Source organism: Aquarana catesbeiana, linkage group LG09 (assembly GCF_042186555.1).
Source record: "Aquarana catesbeiana isolate 2022-GZ linkage group LG09, ASM4218655v1, whole genome shotgun sequence".
NCBI classification, from domain to species: Eukaryota; Metazoa; Chordata; class Amphibia; order Anura; family Ranidae; genus Aquarana; species Aquarana catesbeiana.
Window position 1 is genome coordinate 298,643,535 of NC_133332.1, and position 19,581 is coordinate 298,663,115.

Sequence of the window (19,581 nt, forward strand, 5' to 3'; positions counted from 1 at the left end):
TTTTTTTTCTGCCAGTAAATACCTTATACAGCCCACTTCCTGTTTCTTGTCAGGTCATTAGCTTAGGCTTATGACATCATCACAGCTCTCTCTCTCTCACTCTTGTGAGAGTTTGCCAGAAAGTGAGGGGGGATGAGTCATAAGAGGGCCAATGCGAGCTGCAGAGCTGGAGGTGTGCCTCTGTGTCTGTGTAAATCCAGGAAGTGAACAGGCAGCAGCTTCAGCTGCACACAGTTAAAATGGATGGACTCAGTGGAGGGAGAATTCTGCAGCATATTTGGCAATTACATAATCACAGTATATATAAAATAATATGAAAAGTGGTTGGAGGGAAGCTTCAGAATGGCAAAGATGTTTTTATTACAAATTATGTGAGCAGACTACAGTTCCTCTTTTTAAGTTCCTGATATTTGACATTTAGCACGCTGTCGGCTGAATCTGGTTCCCAGGAGTGAAGAAATAAGTGACTTTGGCCATACTAATCTTTAAAATGTACCAAATAGAGATAACCTTCACCTAAAAAAAAATAATAATAATTTATGCAAAAGTTAAAGTCCACACAAGTATAAAGTGTCCATCAATCCGTGTGTACTTTAAGCAACTATCTTGAATGAAGGTGAGCTGGAGCGCCACCTTTTCACACCAGTGCATATGGGTTTTTGGATTCTTATGAAGGGGATTCTCTTGGAGTTATTATTGTAAATCAATTGACACATTTGGGGATATAGAGATATACTGTTTATTTGGGGATTGATGGTCTGGGGGGAAAGGAACAGCACTCTTTGACCACATTGTGGTTGTTTTTCTTGATCTGTTGGGTGTGATTTTGTAAGACCCTTCTCCCCCTCATTTCTTGCACTGTTTTCCTCTGTCCAAGAGGCCATATGGAAGGTTACATCTAAATGATTTTATGATATTGTGGTATTGAAGGTCATATTGAGGCCCCTGAGACAGAGAGGCCCATAATTTTATGCATATGTAAGTTTTGGTGCAGATCCCGAGGAAGCGTGCAGATCGCAAAACACGTTGATCTAGGACTCCAAGAACATACGAACTATAGATACTGTGGGATGGCTTTATACTTGTGTGGACTTGTCCCTTTTTACTTTTGTAATAAATTATTATCTTATTCTTTATGGGAGTGTTATCTTTATTTTGTACATTTTAAAGTCCCAAATGTTTTACTCTCCATCCCCTCCTTCACCCATTTCTCATGTGGTGGAGTGAGGGGACATACGTTTCTAATCTGAATAAGTTATGATATCAATAAAGTGCAAGATATAGATATAGTAAGTCAACAACATGCATCCATATCCAACTATTTTGTTTTAGATGGAAAAAAATAGCTGAGCACAGTAACACTCTTCTGTGGTCCTATGTGTTGAGTCAGCATTACAAAGCTTCTCCAGCCTGTCTAGGTGTCAGAGGATTCTTCACTGAGGACAAGTGAGGCCAGCAAGGGGTGGTGTTTGCTAGAGGACCATTAAAGCTCTGGCTCTAGACAGTAGAGAAGCAAAGGTGTAATTGTGTGGGTCTGGTGAAGATCACCTGACATCCTTGCAATGGCAAAAAGGAAGTGGAATACTGATTTTGGTGAACATTGTTCATGATAAATTTTCTTTAATTTATAACTAACTGTACACACTTAGTCCTAGCTACGTGGTGCCCTCAAGTCTGTACCATGGGATAAAGCTGATTAACCCCTTGTTCCGTGGATATGCCCAGCAGGTAAGTAACCAAATGTTGGTATCTCAGATAGAGATATGCCATATTTATAGAGACTAAGATGGAACAGACTTTCATCTGCTTGCTATTCTGGACTTTCCAGGACACTCAGGAGTTTCTCCGATGTCTGATGGACCAGTTACATGAAGAGCTGAAGGAACCCCTACCCAATGAAAGTCAAGAGCAAGACGAAGAGGAAAGGGAACTAGAGCGGGAGCCGGAACGTGGCATCGCAGATGATGACTCCATGACGTGTGACTCTGGAGTGGAATCAGGTGACAGGGATGGGGGTGAAGGCTCTCTGGCTGAGATGGAGCTGTTGATACAGGAAGAAGCAGGACGATCAATCTCAGAGAAGGAAAAACTGAAGGAAAGAAGCCTTTCGTACTGCCACCGCAGAACCAGCTCCGAGCAGGCGGATGAGGATGCTGACGTGGACACGGCAATGATACCTGGTAAGACATGCCTGAAACAGGGCTTCGTCATTGTTCACAAATGTTGGGCATTAGGCACTTCATAAAGAGACCCTGTAATTTAAAATAAAATAAAACCTTTTAGTGCCCAAACCAGCAGCCTCCAAAACTTTCACTGTGATGGACAGCCTCAGTAGGAAGGGAGGCAAATATCATCACTTTGAGGCAGTGATGAAACTTTGCCCTGTTGTAGGTTTGGGTTTTGGAGGCTGTTATTGGTATGTGCAGGCATCTCTATGGTACTTTTATATTAAAGTCCTTTTTTTTAAAGCTCTTTATTTAGTGTGGTTGGACTCTATATATTCCACAATATAATTGTAGTTTAGTAATACTAGAAGTAAAAATATTTAATTGAATAAAAGAAGGTACAGACAATTTTAACTTCTCCATTTCTTTTCCTTTCCATCTAGAGCCTGACAATGAGGCCTACATGAATTGCTCCTCTCGTCCCTGCAGCCCTCACCCTGCTGAAAAACACCCTAAACTCTCCAGCAGTCCTCCCCGTTCCAGCCCCTTGCGTTCGGCACACTCTTATGTCTTAAAGAAAGGTAAGCATGCTTAACAAGGTCCATAAATTGGGATGAATTATTCGTTCATAAAGCGGGCTTTCATGAAAAAGTAAGACCTGCTTTTTTCCTTCTGCCTGATAAAATCTAAAACAAAAATAAACTATTAAAAGGAATAAAAAGACAAAAAAAACCTTTGACCCTAGCTTCCATTCATTTTCTGTAGGTGTCGGTGACATCACTGTGCCTCACTGTTGCCTTTTGGAAAAGTTGAGTACTGGAAGTCTAGCAAAAATGCCCTCTGGCATGATACAGGAGCATATTTTCCAGATTTTATAATCGGTGATTTTGACCTTGGGGGGTGAAAAAATAAGCAGACTGTTTTCATGCAAAGTCCACTTTAAGGCTAGATTCACGTGGGCCAAAAATCAAGTGAAAACAGTCGGTTCGGCAGGACCCATCTGACTTTCGGTCCATGTGAATGGGCTGGGTTGAACCAAAAAAAAAATTCCTCTGTGTACTTAGCATAACAGTAGAAATATGAGCCAGACAGGGAGTGCATGTTTTCAGTTGGTTGGCCGAGTCATAGACCTGCATTGTGAGAAGGAACAGAAAAGCACAACTGGAGTCAGTGGAACATTGAAATTCAGAAAGAAGTGCCTGCCTGTTTAAGGAGCAAATATGGCCGCCACCATGTATGGAATTATAAATTATACATAGAAACAACACATTGAACTTTATACATTGGAAAGGCTGTGGATAGCCTTTAATAGTTGAAATGGTTTAACTTTCTTACTTTGCTTTTATAGCACATGTTTTGAGTGGAGGAAAGCGCAAGTCTGAGATCAAATACCGCAGTGTCATCTCTGATATCTTCGATGGGTCCATTCTAAGCCTGGTCCAGTGTCTCACCTGTGACAGGGTATGTGACCTGCTCCTGCTCACTCAACTACTCAAAGATGAAGCTCAACCCACCAGAGTGCTCTTCCAGCATTCAGAAAGTGTACATCTGGCACATGAAGCGTGCCAAGTCTCATAACTTCATAAAATAGCTCATCTAAGGGCCAGTTCACACCACATGCAGTCCAGTACATTTTTTTTCTACATCAAAAACGCATGGATAGTAAGTTATATGGTTTTCAATGGCATAGTTCACACCAGTGCAGTCAGTGCAAGTGCATTCCAGTTCCAGAAAAAAAAAAGTAGAACCTGCTGCATTTTTTCTGCACTGAACTGTACTGGAACGCGATAAAACGTATAAAAAATGCAACTAAGCACTCCAAAAATGCACTGGAACACATATGCCCTTATTAAGGGCCAGTTCACAGATGCAGTCCAGTGCATTTTTTTTCTGCATTAGGGCCAGTTCACACCATAGAAAAGCAGTCCGGATGCGTTCCAGATGCTTTTCTGCATGAGCTTTTTTGATGAATGTCAGTGTGTTTTTGGTGCGTTTTTGATGCAGTCCAGTGTATTTTTCCCCCTCCTTTTTTCTTAACCTAAATAAGGACATGTGTGTTCCAGTGCATTTTACAGTGTTCCAGTGCAGGAAAAATGCAGCATGTTCTACTTTTTTTTTTTTTTTTTTTCTGGAACTGGAACACACTGGAACTGCAAGCACTGGTGTGAACTATGCCATTCAAAACCATAAAACCTACTTTCCCTGCATTTTTGATGCAGAAAAAAAATTCACTGGACTGCATATGGTGTGAACTGGCCCTGAAAACGCACGGAAAGTAGGTATATGGTGTTTGCAGTTCCAGTTCTAGAAAAAAAAGTAGAACATGCTGCATTTTTCCTGCACTGGTCTGTATTGGAATGCTGTAAGAAAAAGAAAGGGGGTCAAAATGCACTGGACAGCATCATAAACGCACTGGAACACACCAAAAACACGCATGCAAAAAAAGCATTTGGAACGCATCCGGACTGCATTTCTATGGTGTGAACGGGCGGTTAAGGTGAAGAATAAAGAAGGGGGACAAAAAATTCACTGGAACACATCAAAATGCACCAAAAACGCACTGTCTGGAACGCGCCAAAAACGCGTATGCAAAAAAGCATCTGGACTGCGTTTCTATAGTGTGAACTGGTCCTAACAGATTTTATAAGTTTCCCTTTATCCATCTAGAATATGTCAGTCTTCTTTATGTATGGTTGACAAGTGTACCTTTAATGCACGCATGTCTATGCAGGGCAAAGCAACAGGTTTGCATTAATGCCCCCCCCCCCCCCCTCTTTCCCTATCAGGCAACACATTATTGCCTCTCCTTCACCCCAATATGTCTAAATAACAAGCCACATGTGACTCGCTTATTTCTCCTATGTAACAATACCGATGCTTGGTAATTGGCCATGGGAGTTGGAGGACAGTCTTAGCCCAATGTAGGCTTAGAGTGATGCAAAACTTACACAAGACCCCCTGTACTCACTTTTGGTGGCTGAACAGAATGGCATTGCTTCTAGGGAAGGTGGCATTAAAGGGAATTTGTTGCATTGTCTTACAATTATTTGGAACTAACAGAAGCAATTAAAAGGATTGTTCACCTTTACAAAAAAACCTGCCTATGCAGGTAAGGGATGTTTGTAGATTAAAGCCTCGTACACACGCTCAGATTTTCAGACAACCATTCATGCGTTTTTGTTGCATGCTAGTCTCATATCTAAAGTGAAGAGGTTAATCACCATATGAAAATTCTCATATGACAGAATACAACTTCAGAAGTGACGTAATGTGTTGAATAGTTTTGTATGTATTCTTTTGTTTCTGAGCATGCCTAGTCTTGCTCTTACAATTTTTTTTGGCCCAAAACTGTACTAGTTAAATGAAAATCAGATGTTGAGTCCACATCCGACCAAAATTTTATAATCTGCATATCCAGCTTTTGTAGGACAAAAAATCAGAATCGGCTGTTGAAAGCACCGTACTAATGATCTGAAAATCGGCAGATCGTTCGTCGGACGAAAATTTTACTTCCGATTTTCATATCGTGTGTACGGCCTTTAAACAAATTGTGCAGAAGTTGACTGACTAAAGCTGAATAGTACCCTTGCTGTAGGTGTAGGCTATTTACATACCTTATGAAGCCTGGCAGGCAGGGGCACACAGGCGCCGCCCACCCCCACCCACCCACCCATGTCCATGCGTCCGGAACCTTTCAGGACCCCGGTGCATGGATTCCAATATGGAGGTGTTGTTTTTTTGAAGCACTAATTAGAGCCAGAGGCTCTAATAGGCTTCAATATAGGGTGAAAGAAGAAACCCTTATCGGAGGATGTAAGGGACTTTCTGGGGGCTATACATATACTAATCAACAACAATTTATAGTAAAAAAAAAATGTTTTTTGTTTTTACACATTCACATAGAAGAAAAGAAGGTATACAGTGATACATTTCTTCCATACAAACATATCACACTTTTGTTCTACATGTTCCGCCTTACGGCTTCCTCAGGAACATGTGTGGATATTCTTATCTAGTGAGTAAATATTCAATATAGGGTGGGCTATATTGGAGAGATTATATAATTCTTGCATTTTTGGAGAGGTTATATAATTCTTGCATTCATGTACACTGAATAAAAATTATGGCTTTACTAAGGCCAGCCATAGACGGTGGGCTCAGGTGCCCCCCCCCCCCCCCCCCAAAAAAAAAACCCAGACGCCACTGCTGACAGGAATACTTCCAGGACATTGCTAGGTGCTCCCAGGTTTTGCTAAGTGAGGCCTAGTGATCACTGCTTATCTCCACCATCACAGAAGTGAGCTCTTTCTATGATACAAACCCCCTCACATACTCTTCCTCTCCCCTGATGTAAAGGCTCTGAGTTCAGCATTTGAGAGCTCACTCCTGTGATGGTGGAGGTAAGCAGTGATGACTAGGCCTCACTTAGCAATATCCTGAGAGTATTCCAGTCAGGCTTCATAAGGTATGTAAATGGCCTACACCTATAGCAAGGGCATTATTCAACTTTAGTCAGAGCTGCACAGTTTGTTTTAATCTACAGATACCCCTTATCTGCATAGGTAATTTTGTGTTAAAGGTGAGCTATCCTTTTAATACAAAGTACATACTGAATTATTTTAAACTGTGTGTATATTTCTGATCAGGTGTCCACCACCATCGAAACCTTTCAGGACCTGTCTTTACCTATCCCAGGAAAGGAAGATCTGGCAAAGCTTCATTCCACCATTCATCAAAGTGCTGTCTCTAAAGCTGGCCCCTATGGAGATAGCTACAACTCTCAAGGGTGGCTGGGCTTCCTTATGGACTATATCCGCAGGTATCTTTACCTAAAGTTTCTCACAGATCAGTGCTCTATTAACACATACTGTGCTGTCCAACTGAAAATAAAAATGCTCCATTGGACTATACATTCAACCTGCCCATAAACTGTAACTTATCTTGGCACTGTGCAATCATCCTGCTTCCCTGGCTGCAACAAACCTGGTGTTCTGGGAACACCTGATCATGAAACGTTGGAAATCCATGACCTACACAAAGTCCTTCTAGAAATATACATTCTCCAGACTACCTGTGTCTAATTATACATACCCCTCCTCTGAGTCACAGAGCTGTAGATTCCTGGTGACATTGTGTGTATGGTAATAACGCTCAGAAAGAAAAGCAACTCAGAATGACTGGTAAGATTGGTTAGGTTTATAATGTCTGCTTGCTTTGACTGCAAGAGATCATGGAGAGGTTATATAATTCTTGCATTCATGTACACTGAATGAAAATTATGGCTTTATTAAGGCCGGCCATAGATGGTGCAAATTTCTTTCCTGCAACCACGGGTTTCAGCAAAGTAATTGGCACGATTTCCCCATCAACACAGTGCTGACAGGAGAATCCCTCCAGCCAAGCAATTGTCTGCTCCCTGCGTGGGGGTGGGGGAAGCTGTCCCCAACAATGATTATTGCTAGCGGCTATCTCCAGATAATTTAAAGTGAATCCGGAAGGCTGGTTGTACTTAATTGATCGATCAGCGGGGGGGTTGGGATGTGAGGGGGGTTCCTGGGTTCCTGGGATGTGAGTCCTGTGACCTGGGTCCTGGTAGCTGTTCCGGTGGTGCCGAGGGTCCTCAGAGCCTCCGGGCGGCTAGGATGTCGGCATAGCCTGATGAAGGAGCACGCATGCTCCGAACGCGAAGCACCGCCCGCCTCACCCCGCTCCCGGAAGTGAAGACGCAGGTCAGCACGGCGCTCCACGGAGGATCCATGACCGACATCCTGGCCGCCCGGAGGCTCTGAGGATCCTCGGCACCACCAGAACAGCTACCAGGTCACAGGACTCACATCCCAGAAACCCCCCCACTGGCCCGTGACACCCACATCCCCTGAGAGCACGCGGATGAAACTACTTTACATGCTGGTTTTTAGCAACTCAAATGTGAGTGTTTTTATCTATTGTAATAAATATTTTAAACATACATGCTGCACTTAGAAGGCGCTGTCCTTCTTTCTTTCTTACTGCTTCAGAGCAGGAAAAAGTCCTATTGTATCATAGAAGCTGACCAGTGAGTGGATAGTTTTGTATGACATAATTTGGTTCTTGGGTCTCTTTCTACAGGTTTGTGGTCTCCTGCATTCCAACCTGGTTCTGGGGCCCAGTAGTCACATTGGAGGACTGTCTAGCTGCTTTCTTTGCTGCTGATGAATTAAAAGGTTAGATGCGGGTTTTATTATTAGTAAATATATTATATCTTGGAAGTCTATTGTTTTCCAGCCTCTGTAGAACAGTATACTTGGGGTAGAAGGTGCAATTGAATAAAAGCCGCATGTATGTGGCTCCTGCAAAGCTGCTTCCTTTGTTCCCTGTGTGATATGAACTTTTGCTTCAATACTTTAATGCCGCGTACACACGGTCGGACTTTCCGGCATACTTGGTCCGGCGGACCAGAGTGTGCCGGACAATCCGCCCGTGTGTAGGCACCGGCGGACTTTTCCGGCGGACTTTTTCCCAAAAGCCCGCCGGACCTAGATTTGAAGAAAGTTCTAAATCTTTCCGCCGGACTTAGTTTCGGGCGGAAAGTCCGCTCGTGTGTGTGCTGGTCCGACGGAAAGCCCACTCGTGTGTAGGCTGGTCCGACGGACCAGATACAACACGAGGGCAGGGTATTGCATCTCACGCTCGCTGCAATAGGTAAAACACATTTTCCTATTGCGGCGAGCGCGGGGCATACCAGGCCCTTAGGTCTGGTATGGATTATAAAGGGAAGCCCCTACGCCGAAAAAAACGGCGTGGGGTCCCCCCTAAAATCCATACCAGACCCCGATCCGAGCACGCAGCCTGGCCGGTCAGGAAAGGGGGTGGGGACGAGCGAGCGCCCCCCCCCCTCCTGAACCGTACCAGGCCGCATGCCCTCAACATGGGGGTGGGTGCTTTGGGGGAGGGGGGCGCCCTGCGCCCCCCCCCCCCAAAGCACCTTGTCCCCATGTTGATGAGGACAAGGGCCTCTTCCCGACAACCCTGGCCGTTGGTTGTCGGGGTCTGCGGGCGGGGGCTTATCGGAATCTGGGAGCCCCCTTTAATAAGGGGGCCCCCAGATCCCGGCCCCCCACCCTATGTAAATGAGTATGGGGTACATGGTACCCCTACCCATTTACCTAGGAAAAAAGTGTAAGTAATAAAACACACTACACAGGTTTTTAAAATATTTTATTAAACAGCTCCGGGGGGGGGGGGGATCTTCCTCCGGCTTCGGGGGTCTTCTTCCGGCTTCGGGGGTCCCTCCGCTTCATCTTCTCCCGGCGTCCGGTTGGTTCTTCTCCGCTCTCTTCTCCCGGTGTTCCTGTTCTTCGGCCGGCTCCTCTGCTGTCTTCAAGTAGCTCTCTTGCCAGCAGAGGTCCGGACTTCTGGGCTTCTGGGCTTCTGGGCTTCTCTTCCCCAGATGTTGACACGACGCTCTCTCCTGCTGGACTGCTCTCCGAGGGCTGCGTTGTGACTTATATAGGTGGAGACCCCGCCCCCTTTTGATGTCACAGTCCCTGGGCATGCTGGGACTGTGACGTTTTAGGGGGCGTGGTCACTGGGTGATGTTGACCACGCCCCCTAAAACGTCACAGTCCCAGCATGCCCAGGGACTGTGACATCAAAAGGGGGCGGGGTCTCCGCCTATATAAGTCACAACGCAGCCCTCGGAGAGCAGTCCAGCCGGAGAGAGCGTCGTGTCAACATCTGGAGAAGAGAAGAAGCCCAGAAGCCCAGAAGTCCGGACCTCTGCTGGCAAGAGAGCTACCTGAAGACAGCAGAGGAGCCGGCCGAAGAACTGGAACACCGGGAGAAGAACCAACCGGACGCCGGGAGAAGATGAAGCGGAGGGACCCCCGAAGCCGGAAGAAGACCCCCGAAGCCGGAGGAAGATCCCCCCCCCCGGAGCTGTTTAATAAAATATTTTAAAAACCTGTGTAGTGTGTTTTATTACTTACACTTTTTTCCTAGGTAAATGGGTAGGGGTACCATGTACCCCATACTCATTTACATAGGGTGGGGGGCCGGGATCTGGGGGCCCCCTTATTAAAGGGGGCTCCCAGATTCCGATAAGCCCCCGCCCGCAGACCCCGACAACCAACGGCCAGGGTTGTCGGGAAGAGGCCCTTGTCCTCATCAACATGGGGACAAGGTGCTTTGGGGGGGGGGGCGCAGGGCGCCCCCCTCCCCCAAAGCACCCACCCCCATGTTGAGGGCATGCGGCCTGGTACGGTTCAGGAGGGGGGGGGGCGCTCGCTCGTCCCCACCCCCTTTCCTGACCGGCCAGGCTGCGTGCTCGGATCGGGGTCTGGTATGGATTTTAGGGGGACCCCACGCCGTTTTTTCGGCGTAGCGGGGTTCCCCTTTATAATCCATACCAGACCTAAGGGCCTGGTATGCCCCGCGACGGGGCTAGTAAGGTGTCAATCTCGCCGATAAAAGCGGCAAGATTGACATCCTTTTCTAGTCCCGTCGCACCTGAGTCACGTTCAAAATGAACGGACTTGTCCGTGTGTGGGCAAGTCCGTTCATTCTGAAAGTCCGCCGGAACTCCGGCGAAAGTCCGTCGGAAAGACGGGCGGACTTAGCCCGCCGGAAAGTCCCGGCGTGTGTGGGCAAGTCCGTCCGTTTTAAAGTCCGGCGCACCTGGCGGACAAAGTCCGTCGGAAAGTGTGCCGGACCAAGTAGGATAGAAAGTCCGCTCGTGTGTACGCGGCATTACTTGCTGACCAGGAACAAATATCCAGTTGTGAACTTCTAATTTTCCTTAGCTGCATATTTGTTCTGGGGCTTAAAGTAATTAAGCTACAAAAGCCAGGCGACTTGCATCTTCAGTAAGAATTTATCAATGGTAGACACTCTGTATTTCTCACATGGCAGGTTTATTTTAAAGCTGAGCTTTGGTCAAATAGATATTCAATTGAATCACAAGTATGGGAGTTGTTTGACCTGCAAACAGATTTGTATTTCTGTCTGTCCAGTCCTGATATGTAAACGGCCCTGCCAACTAGCAGAGCCAGGTTGTTCACCTGAATCATTCTGCAGTTAACCACTTTCTGACCAGCAAAATGATGGCTACAGTGCAGTTGGCCAGTTCTGGGAGGGCGTCGTATGACGTCCTCCCGTTTTTTGGGGGCGGTGCGCTCCCCAACACAGCTCATCCGGACACAGCTCATCACAGATCTGGGTAGAGAGAAAATCAACGGCTCTTTACCATGTGATCAGCTGTGTCCAATCAAAATGTAAACACACTTGCCATTTATCGGCATTCCTTTCCTCATGCTGTCACAGCGTGAGGAGAGAGCTGGTAACCGCCTAGTCTGAAAGGGGACATCTGCACTGCTATTCAGGGCACTGATCATCCGTTTCCTAATTATCAGTGCAGCCCCAACAGTGCCAATCAGTGCCGCCTATTAGTGCGGCGCATAGTAGGTGGTTTTCTGGTTCAGTTCCTGGACTCTGGCGGCTCCTTCCATCTCTCCCTGCAGTGTTATATCCTCCAGAAGCAGCCATCAATTCTCCCCAGCCCATGGCCAGGGCGGGGAGTCAGACGTCCCACGCATAGGCTTATAGGCTTAACATCTCCAGCATCCTGCCCCCCCCCCCCCCCTTCATTTGTTTGTGAGTGCAACTATGTATTGTATTTTATCACTATTAGCTTTACCACGTTTACATGCCGCGTTTAGCCACGTAAAAGCCAATAGTCAAAAATTTAAAAAGTCTGTAAACCAAACACGGCTAAACGCGAGTTACTGCATTTAGAAACTGTTACAGGCATTTGTCGTTTTAAATGCCTCTGAACATCCGTCCTGAACGCATTTTTTTTCCTTTCCAAAAAAAGCTTCTAAAATCAACTGCCTAGAAATGACTATAAACAAACCTGTGTACATGTACTGATAAGATAACATAGAGGAGAGTTCGGGGACAGCTGAAAAAAATGCCCAACTGCTCCTAAATGTCCGTTTACCAGCAGCAGTGTACATGAGGCCTAAAATCTCTCCCATGTTACTGAACTATGAGATGTGCACTCTCTGCTTTTGTCTTGTTCATACAGAGTGCAGACTATCAGTGCAGCCTCATCCATGCACATCAGTGAAGGAGAATGATTACCTGTTTGCAAAATTTTATAACAAAAACTAAGAAAAAATAATTATTTTTCAAAATTTTCAGTAAAAACCTCAGTGGCGATTAAATACCACCAAAAGAAAGCTCTATTTGTGTAAAAAAAAAAACGATACAAATTTAATTTGGGTACTGTGTTGCATGACCGCGCAATTGTCATTCAAAGTGTGACAGCGCTGAAAGCTGAAAATTGGCCTGGGCAGGAAGGGGGTAAAAGTTCCCAGTAGGCAAGTGGTTAAACCAAACAGCCTGGACACCGCTCTGGCCCCCAGCCTGTGATTGGACAGTGAAGAAAAAAGCAGCAGCACAACAATAGCTCATCATTCTGTTCGCTCTTCTCTGTACATCTGTCAGAATGTTCCTTGTCAGATCATGTACATGCAGCACACCTAAGTGGCTCATAATGCTGCCCTTACTTCTCATTGCTTCCCTTACGTCTAAGTGCTGCTGTGCAGGTGATTACAAGAGGTGGATACTAATAGTATGAGCTCTGTGGCCTTGTCAATACCTTGTCAGGACCAGAGCCTTACTTTCTGGGGGGGGGGTAGATGTTCTCTGTACTCTGTAAAATGCTGAAGATAAAGTGTCAGTGCAAACTGATTACATGTCCCTTTGTTTTCTCCTAGGTGATAATATGTATAGTTGTGAACGCTGTAAAAAGTAAGTGAACCTTCCACTTTGTGTGCTTCTTTAAATCACTACACCTAACAAAAAAACGATAGACATCTGTTGTATTTTCTGTTTCTTGAAGGCTACGAAATGGTGTCAAGTATTGTAAAGTTTTACGACTTCCAGAGGTGAGTTGTTGCCCTTCACACCATGTTCTAGATCTCAGTGCCCTTCATATCATGTTCTAGATCTCAATGCTCTTCACACCATGTTCTAGATCTCAATGCTCTTCACACCATGTTCTAGATCTCAGTGCCCTTCACACCATGTTCTAGATCTCAATGCTCTTCACACCATGTTCTAGATCTCAGTGCCCTTCACACCATGTTCTAGATCTCAGTGCCCTTCACACCATGTTCTAGATCTCAATGCCCTTCACAACATGTTCTAGATCTCAATGCCCTTCACACCATGTTCTTGATCTCAGTGTCCTTCACACCATGTTCTTGATCTCAGTGTCCTTCACACCATGTTCTAGATCTCAATGTCCTTTGCACTACTGTATGTTTTATATCTCATTATAATATATTGACATTTTAAAAAAATTAAGCATAGGGATAATAGTGTACTTCTAGAAACAAATATAACACTTCCCCCAGACTTCCCAATTCTATATTTTTACCCTGGAACACATCACTATATGGCTGCACTAAAAGGGGTTACACATCAGTGGGGGAGGGTTGCTTTAGGCCTAATTTGTGGATAATAAACACATGAATAAACTGCTTCAAACTACCCGGTCCTATTATTATCCATTTTAGTATTGTTTTGGTTGGATGTTAAGTTTACATGACCACATTAGCGTAGGTTTTAATTTCTGAGCAATCTGGAAGTTTGTCAGGAGTACTGCAAAATCAGGTCACACCAATGTGGTCCTATGTAATTTAGTAGTACAGTGGTTGGACAAAATTATGGAAACAAGTATGGTATAAGAATGAAATCGTTATGTAATATGGTGTTGGACCTCCTTTGGCATCCAATTCGACCTGAATTCTCCTGGGAATTGACAGATATAAGTCTTGGATGGTGGATAATGGAATCTGATACCACGTTTCATGCAAAAACCTGGGTCACAATCCTGCGCAATGTCCTTTTGTCTCTTTCGGTCAGTTGACCATGACGACCGCTCTTATGCTTATCAGACAATGTTTTCCCAGAAACTGTATATTGCGTCATAACCTTTGATACTGTACTTCGGGACACCACAAATTGTCAACTTCAGTCACAGAGGCACCAATAATTTCCCCTCTGTGAAACTCCGTAAGCTCTGACACAACTCCATATTACTAGCAGCGCATGCATTGATAGAGGCTTCCCACCTGTTGGTTACAGTAGGTGTCTCATCTCACAGGGGAAGCAAAAGAATTTGACATCACTTCCACTTTCAACGCAAAACATGTCATCACTTTCACACCTTCAAATCATGTAGTGTTTCCATATTTTTGTCCAACTGCTGTATAGTCTGAATCTATGTATACAGTGCCTTGAGAAAGTATTCATACACCTTGAAATTTTCCACATTTTGTTATGTTACAACCAAAAATGTAAATGTATTTTATTGGGATTTTATGTAATAGACCAACACAAAGTGGCACATATCTGCGTAGTGGAAGGAAAATGATAAATGGTTTTCAAAATTGTTTACAAATAAATATCTGAAAAGTGTGGCGTGCATTTGTATTCAGCCCCTTTACTCTGATACCCCTAACTAAAATCTTGTGGAACCAATTGCCTTCAGAAGTCACCTAATTAGTATATAGAGTCCACCTGTGTTTAATTTAATCTCAGTATAAATACAGCTGTTCTGTGAAGCCCACAGAGGTTTGTTAGAGAACCTTAGTGAACAAACAGCATCATAAAGGCCAAGGAACACACCAGACAGGTCAGGGATAAAGTTGTGGAAAAGTTTAAAGCAGGGTTAGGTTATAAAAAAAATATCCCAAGCTTTGAAAATCTCATGGAGCACTGTTCAATCCATCATACGAAAATGGAAAGAGTATGGCACAACTGCAAACCTACCAAGACATAACCGTCCACCTAAACTGACAGAACGGGCAAGCAGAGCATTAATCAGAGAAGCAGCCGAGAGGTCCATGGTAACTCTGGAGGAACTGCAGAGATCCACAACTTGGATGGGAGAATCTGTCCACAAGACAACTATTATTCGTGCACTCCACAAATCTGGCCTTTATGGAAGAGCGGCAAGAAGAAAGCCATTGTTGAAAGAAAGGCATAAGAAGTCCCATTTGCAGTTTGCGAGAAGCCATGTGGGGGAGAACAGCAAACATCTGGAAGAAGGTGCTCTGGTCAGATGAGACCAAAATTGTACTTTTTGGCTTGAAAGCAAAACAATGTGTGTGACAGAGAACTAAAGCCTCGTACACATGGTTGGATTTTCCGCCAACAAAACCGTAGACTTTTGTCCGAAGGGCATTGGCCCAAACTTGTCTTGCATACAAACGTCACTTAATTGTCGGCCAACAAACACAAACTTTGTGACGTACTACGTGGTTTTTCAGTCCTTTGGGCTTCTGAATGTTGATTCACGCTTTTGATTTTGTGCTTTTCATTTCGTGCTTTTCAGCTCGTTTATGAACGGCCGTTCTTCAACCAGTCATGTTGCAGAATCGGAGGAGATAACGTGTTATTTATTATTGGCCTTGGATTTATTGCTTTGACCCAAGTCCAGTCCAGGAGCAGGAGGAGGAAGAGTTCTTGGACCAAAAATCGGTTACTTTATTAATCATGTCTAATTATGTCATATGCCTTTGCTGCGGGAGCTCCAGGAGAATAATCCGGATGATTTTCGGAATTATCTCCGGATGATGGACCCCTGCTTTCACCAATTCTTGGCATTGTTGACCCCCTATATTAAGAAGCAGGACACATGCATGGGGCTTTTATTTTATTTTTTGGTTGCGTAATAATGATTTTATTTGTTATATTTTCTATATTTTTGGATGCATAGAATGCACTTTTTGGTTAAGTTCTATTGGCAGATAGCATGTCTAATTTTATTTGTTATCTTTTTTTAATGCACAATAAAACAATTGTGTAGAATAATACTTGGCTATGTATTTTTTTTAAATGTAACTGCCTACTCCCAAACTGTCATTTGAAGTAAAACATTGACAAGGGACACCAACATAGTTGTATTTTTGATCTTAAAAACTACAGGATAATGGTGTTGTGGTAACTTGCCCCCCCAAAAAAAAGCATAATAATAATATAATATTCTTGATATCTCTAGAAAAAAAAGCCTCTGAAAATTAATTTGCAATAACTCCATCAGTATCACCAGCAAAGCAGCTTCATTATTATCCCATTAAAGAAGAAGAGAATTTTGCGCTGCATTTGGAGATTTCATAATTTGCCACGTCACGAATGTTAATTCTCCATTACAAACGCTAGTTTACAAGACCGACCGCTTCTGGTTCATCCTTGCTTCCGAGCATGCGTGTTTGTACTTTGAACTTTTGTCCGACAGACTTGTGTACACATGCTCGGAAAATCCGACAACAGACATTTGTCTGCGGAAAATGTCAAAATCTGCCATCCAACGTTTGTCCGCAGAAAATCTGACAACAATTGTCCGATGGAGCATTCAAACAGCTGGATTTTCCGCCAACAGCCTGTCATCACATTTCCTGTCGGAAAATCCGATCGTGTGTAGGAGGCTTAAGACTGCACATCACCCTGAGCACACCAACATGGTGGTGGCAGCATCATGTTGTGGGGATGCTTTTCTTCAGCAGGGACAGGGAAGCTGCTCAGAGTTGATGGGAAGTTGGAGGGAGCCAAATACAGAGCAATCTTAGATGAAAACCTGTTAGAGTCTGCAAAATACTTGAGACTGGAGTGGAGGTTCACCTTCCAGCAGGACAACGACCCTAAACATACAGCCAGAGCTACAATGGAATGGTTTAGATCAAAGCATATTCATGCATTAGACTGGCCCAAAGTCCAGACCTAAATCCAATTGAGAATCTGTGACAAGACTTGAAAATTGCTGTTCACAGACGCTCTCCATCCAATATGACAGAGCTTGAGCTATTTTGCAAAGAAGAATGGGCAAAAATGTCACTCTCTAGATGTGTAGAGACATCTCCAAAAAGACTTGCAGCTGTAATTGCAGTGAAAGGTGGTTCTACAAAGTATTGACTCAGGGGGGCTGAATACAAATGCACGCCACACTTTTCACATATTTATTTGTAGAAAAATTGGAAAACCATTTATCATTTTCCTTCCACTTTACAATTATGTGCCACTTTGTGTTGGTCTATCACATAGAATCCCAATAAAATACATTTAGGTTTTTTGGTTGTAACATGACAAAATGTGGAGAAATTCAAGGGGTATGAATATTTTTTCAAGGCACAATAAATATATATATATATGTGTGTGTGTGTGTGTGTGTGTGTGAGAGAGATGTAGAGATCTCTCTCTCTCTCTCTCTCTCTCTCTCTCTCTCTCTCTCTCTCTATATATATTATATTATATTATATATATATATATATATATATATATATATATATATATATATATCTCTACCAATAATTAGATATACAATATAAACCAATGTTTCGGGGGTCACAGTCTGCTTTAAGCAGGCCATACATGATTCACTTTATTTCAGTCAACCAGCAGGTTGAACAAAAGAAACTGAATTGATTACACTATTCACACGTGCAAGGTGGATGGGGGAATCCCTCCCGTGGAGCTATTGTATTCTGACAGTGGAAAGACTTCCCACCATCACAATACACTCATCAGCACCATCGGCTATAGCCAGTGGCACTGATCAAGCTAAAATCTTCCAGCAGGCTGGTTGTACAGAAGTTAATCAAGAGATCGACTTCTGTGCAACCAGCCTGCCCATGGTTTCACTAATATATATATATATATATATATATATATATATATATATATATATACACACACACGCACACACAGTTGTGCTCATAAGTTTACATACCATGGCAGAATTTATGATTTCTTGGCCATTTTTCAGAGAATATGAATGATAACACAAAAACTTTTCTTTCACTCATGGTTCGTGTTTGGCTGAAGCCATTTATTATCAATCAACTGTGTTTACTCTTTTTAAATCATAATCACAACAGAAAATACCCAAATGACTCAGATCAAAAGTTTACATAGCCCAATTCTTATACTGTGTTGCTCCCTTTAACATCAATGATAGCTTGAAGTATGTGGTATTTGTGGATGAGGCTCTTTATCTTCTCTGGTGGTAAAGCTGCCCATTCCTCTTGGCAAAAAGCCTCCAGTTCCTGTAAATTCTTGGGCTGTCTTGCATGAACTGCACGATTTCAGATCTCCCCAGAGTGTCTCAATGATATTGAGGTCAGGAGACTGATGTGGCCACTCCAGAACCTTCACTTTATTCTGCTGTAGCCAATGACAGGTCAACTTGGCCTTGTCTTTTGGATCATTGTCATGTTGGAATGTCCAAGTACGATCCATGCGCAGCTTCCTGGCTGATGAATGCAAATGTTCCTCCAGTATTTTTTGATAACATACTGCAATCATCTTGTCATCAATTTTTGGCAAATTTCCTGTGCCTTTGTAGCTCACACATCCCCAGAACATCAGCGATTCACCTCCATGTTTCACAGTCGGAATGGTGTACCTTTCATCATAGGCCTTGTTGACTCCTCTCCAAATGTAGTGTTTATGGTTGTGGCCAAAAAGCTCAATTTTGGTCTCATCACTCCAAATGACTTTGTGCCAGAAGGTTTGAGGCTTGTCTCTGTGCTGTTTGGCGTATTGTAAGCGGGATACTTTGTGGCATTTGTGTAGTAATGGCTTTCTTCTGGCGACTCGACCATGCAGCCCATCTTTCTTCAAGTACCTCCTTATTATGCATCTTGAAACAGCCACACCACATGTTTTCAGAGAGTCCTGTATTTAACCTGAAGTTATTTGTGGGTTTTTCTTTGCATCCCGAGAAATTTTCCTGGCAGTTGTAGCAGATATTTTAGTTGGTCTACCTGACCGTCATTTGGTTTCAACAGAACCCCTCCTTTTCCACTTCTTGATTAGAGTTTGAACACTACTGATTGTCATTCTCAATTTCTTCCATATCTTTTTATATCCCTTTTCCTGTTTTATACAGTTCAACTACCTTTTCCCGCAGATCCTTTGACAATTCTTTTGCTTTGCATGACTCAGAATCCAGAAACATCAGTGCAGCACTGGATGAAAGATGCAAGGGTCTGTCAGGAGTCCAGAAACTCATTGACCTTTTATACACACACACTAATTACAAGCAAACAGATCACAGGTGAGGATGGTTACCTTTAATAGCCATTCAAACCTCTTTGTGTCAACTTGTGTGCATGTTATCAGGCCAAAATCGCCAGGGTATGTAAACTTTTGATTAGAGTCATTTGGGTAGTTTCTGTTGTGATTATGATTTAAAACGAGTAAACACAGTTAATTGATAATAAATGGCTTCAGCCAAACACTACCCATGAGTGAAAGAAATGTTCTTGTGTTATCATTCATATTCTCTAAAAAATGAAATGAAGAAATCATAAATTCTGCCAGGGTATGTAAACTTATGAGCACAACTGTGTATGTGTGTGTGTGTGTG

The 19,581-nt window shown here is 43.5% G+C and overlaps 1 protein-coding gene across 3 annotated transcripts in view; it reads left to right on the plus strand.

The window, feature by feature from the left end:
* Positions 1–19,581, plus strand: part of USP20 (ubiquitin specific peptidase 20) — a 113,128-nt gene that overhangs the window by 57,137 nt on the left and 36,410 nt on the right. For all 3 annotated transcript variants that reach the window (XM_073600487.1, XM_073600490.1, XM_073600489.1), the window contains 8 exons: positions 1,650–1,728; positions 1,829–2,180; positions 2,609–2,746; positions 3,514–3,626; positions 6,812–6,984; positions 8,274–8,368; positions 12,923–12,956; positions 13,048–13,093. In XM_073600487.1, coding sequence (XP_073456588.1) covers positions 1,650–1,728; positions 1,829–2,180; positions 2,609–2,746; positions 3,514–3,626; positions 6,812–6,984; positions 8,274–8,368; positions 12,923–12,956; positions 13,048–13,093 — 1,030 coding nt within the window. The remainder of the gene's footprint in view (positions 1–1,649; positions 1,729–1,828; positions 2,181–2,608; positions 2,747–3,513; positions 3,627–6,811; positions 6,985–8,273; positions 8,369–12,922; positions 12,957–13,047; positions 13,094–19,581) is intronic.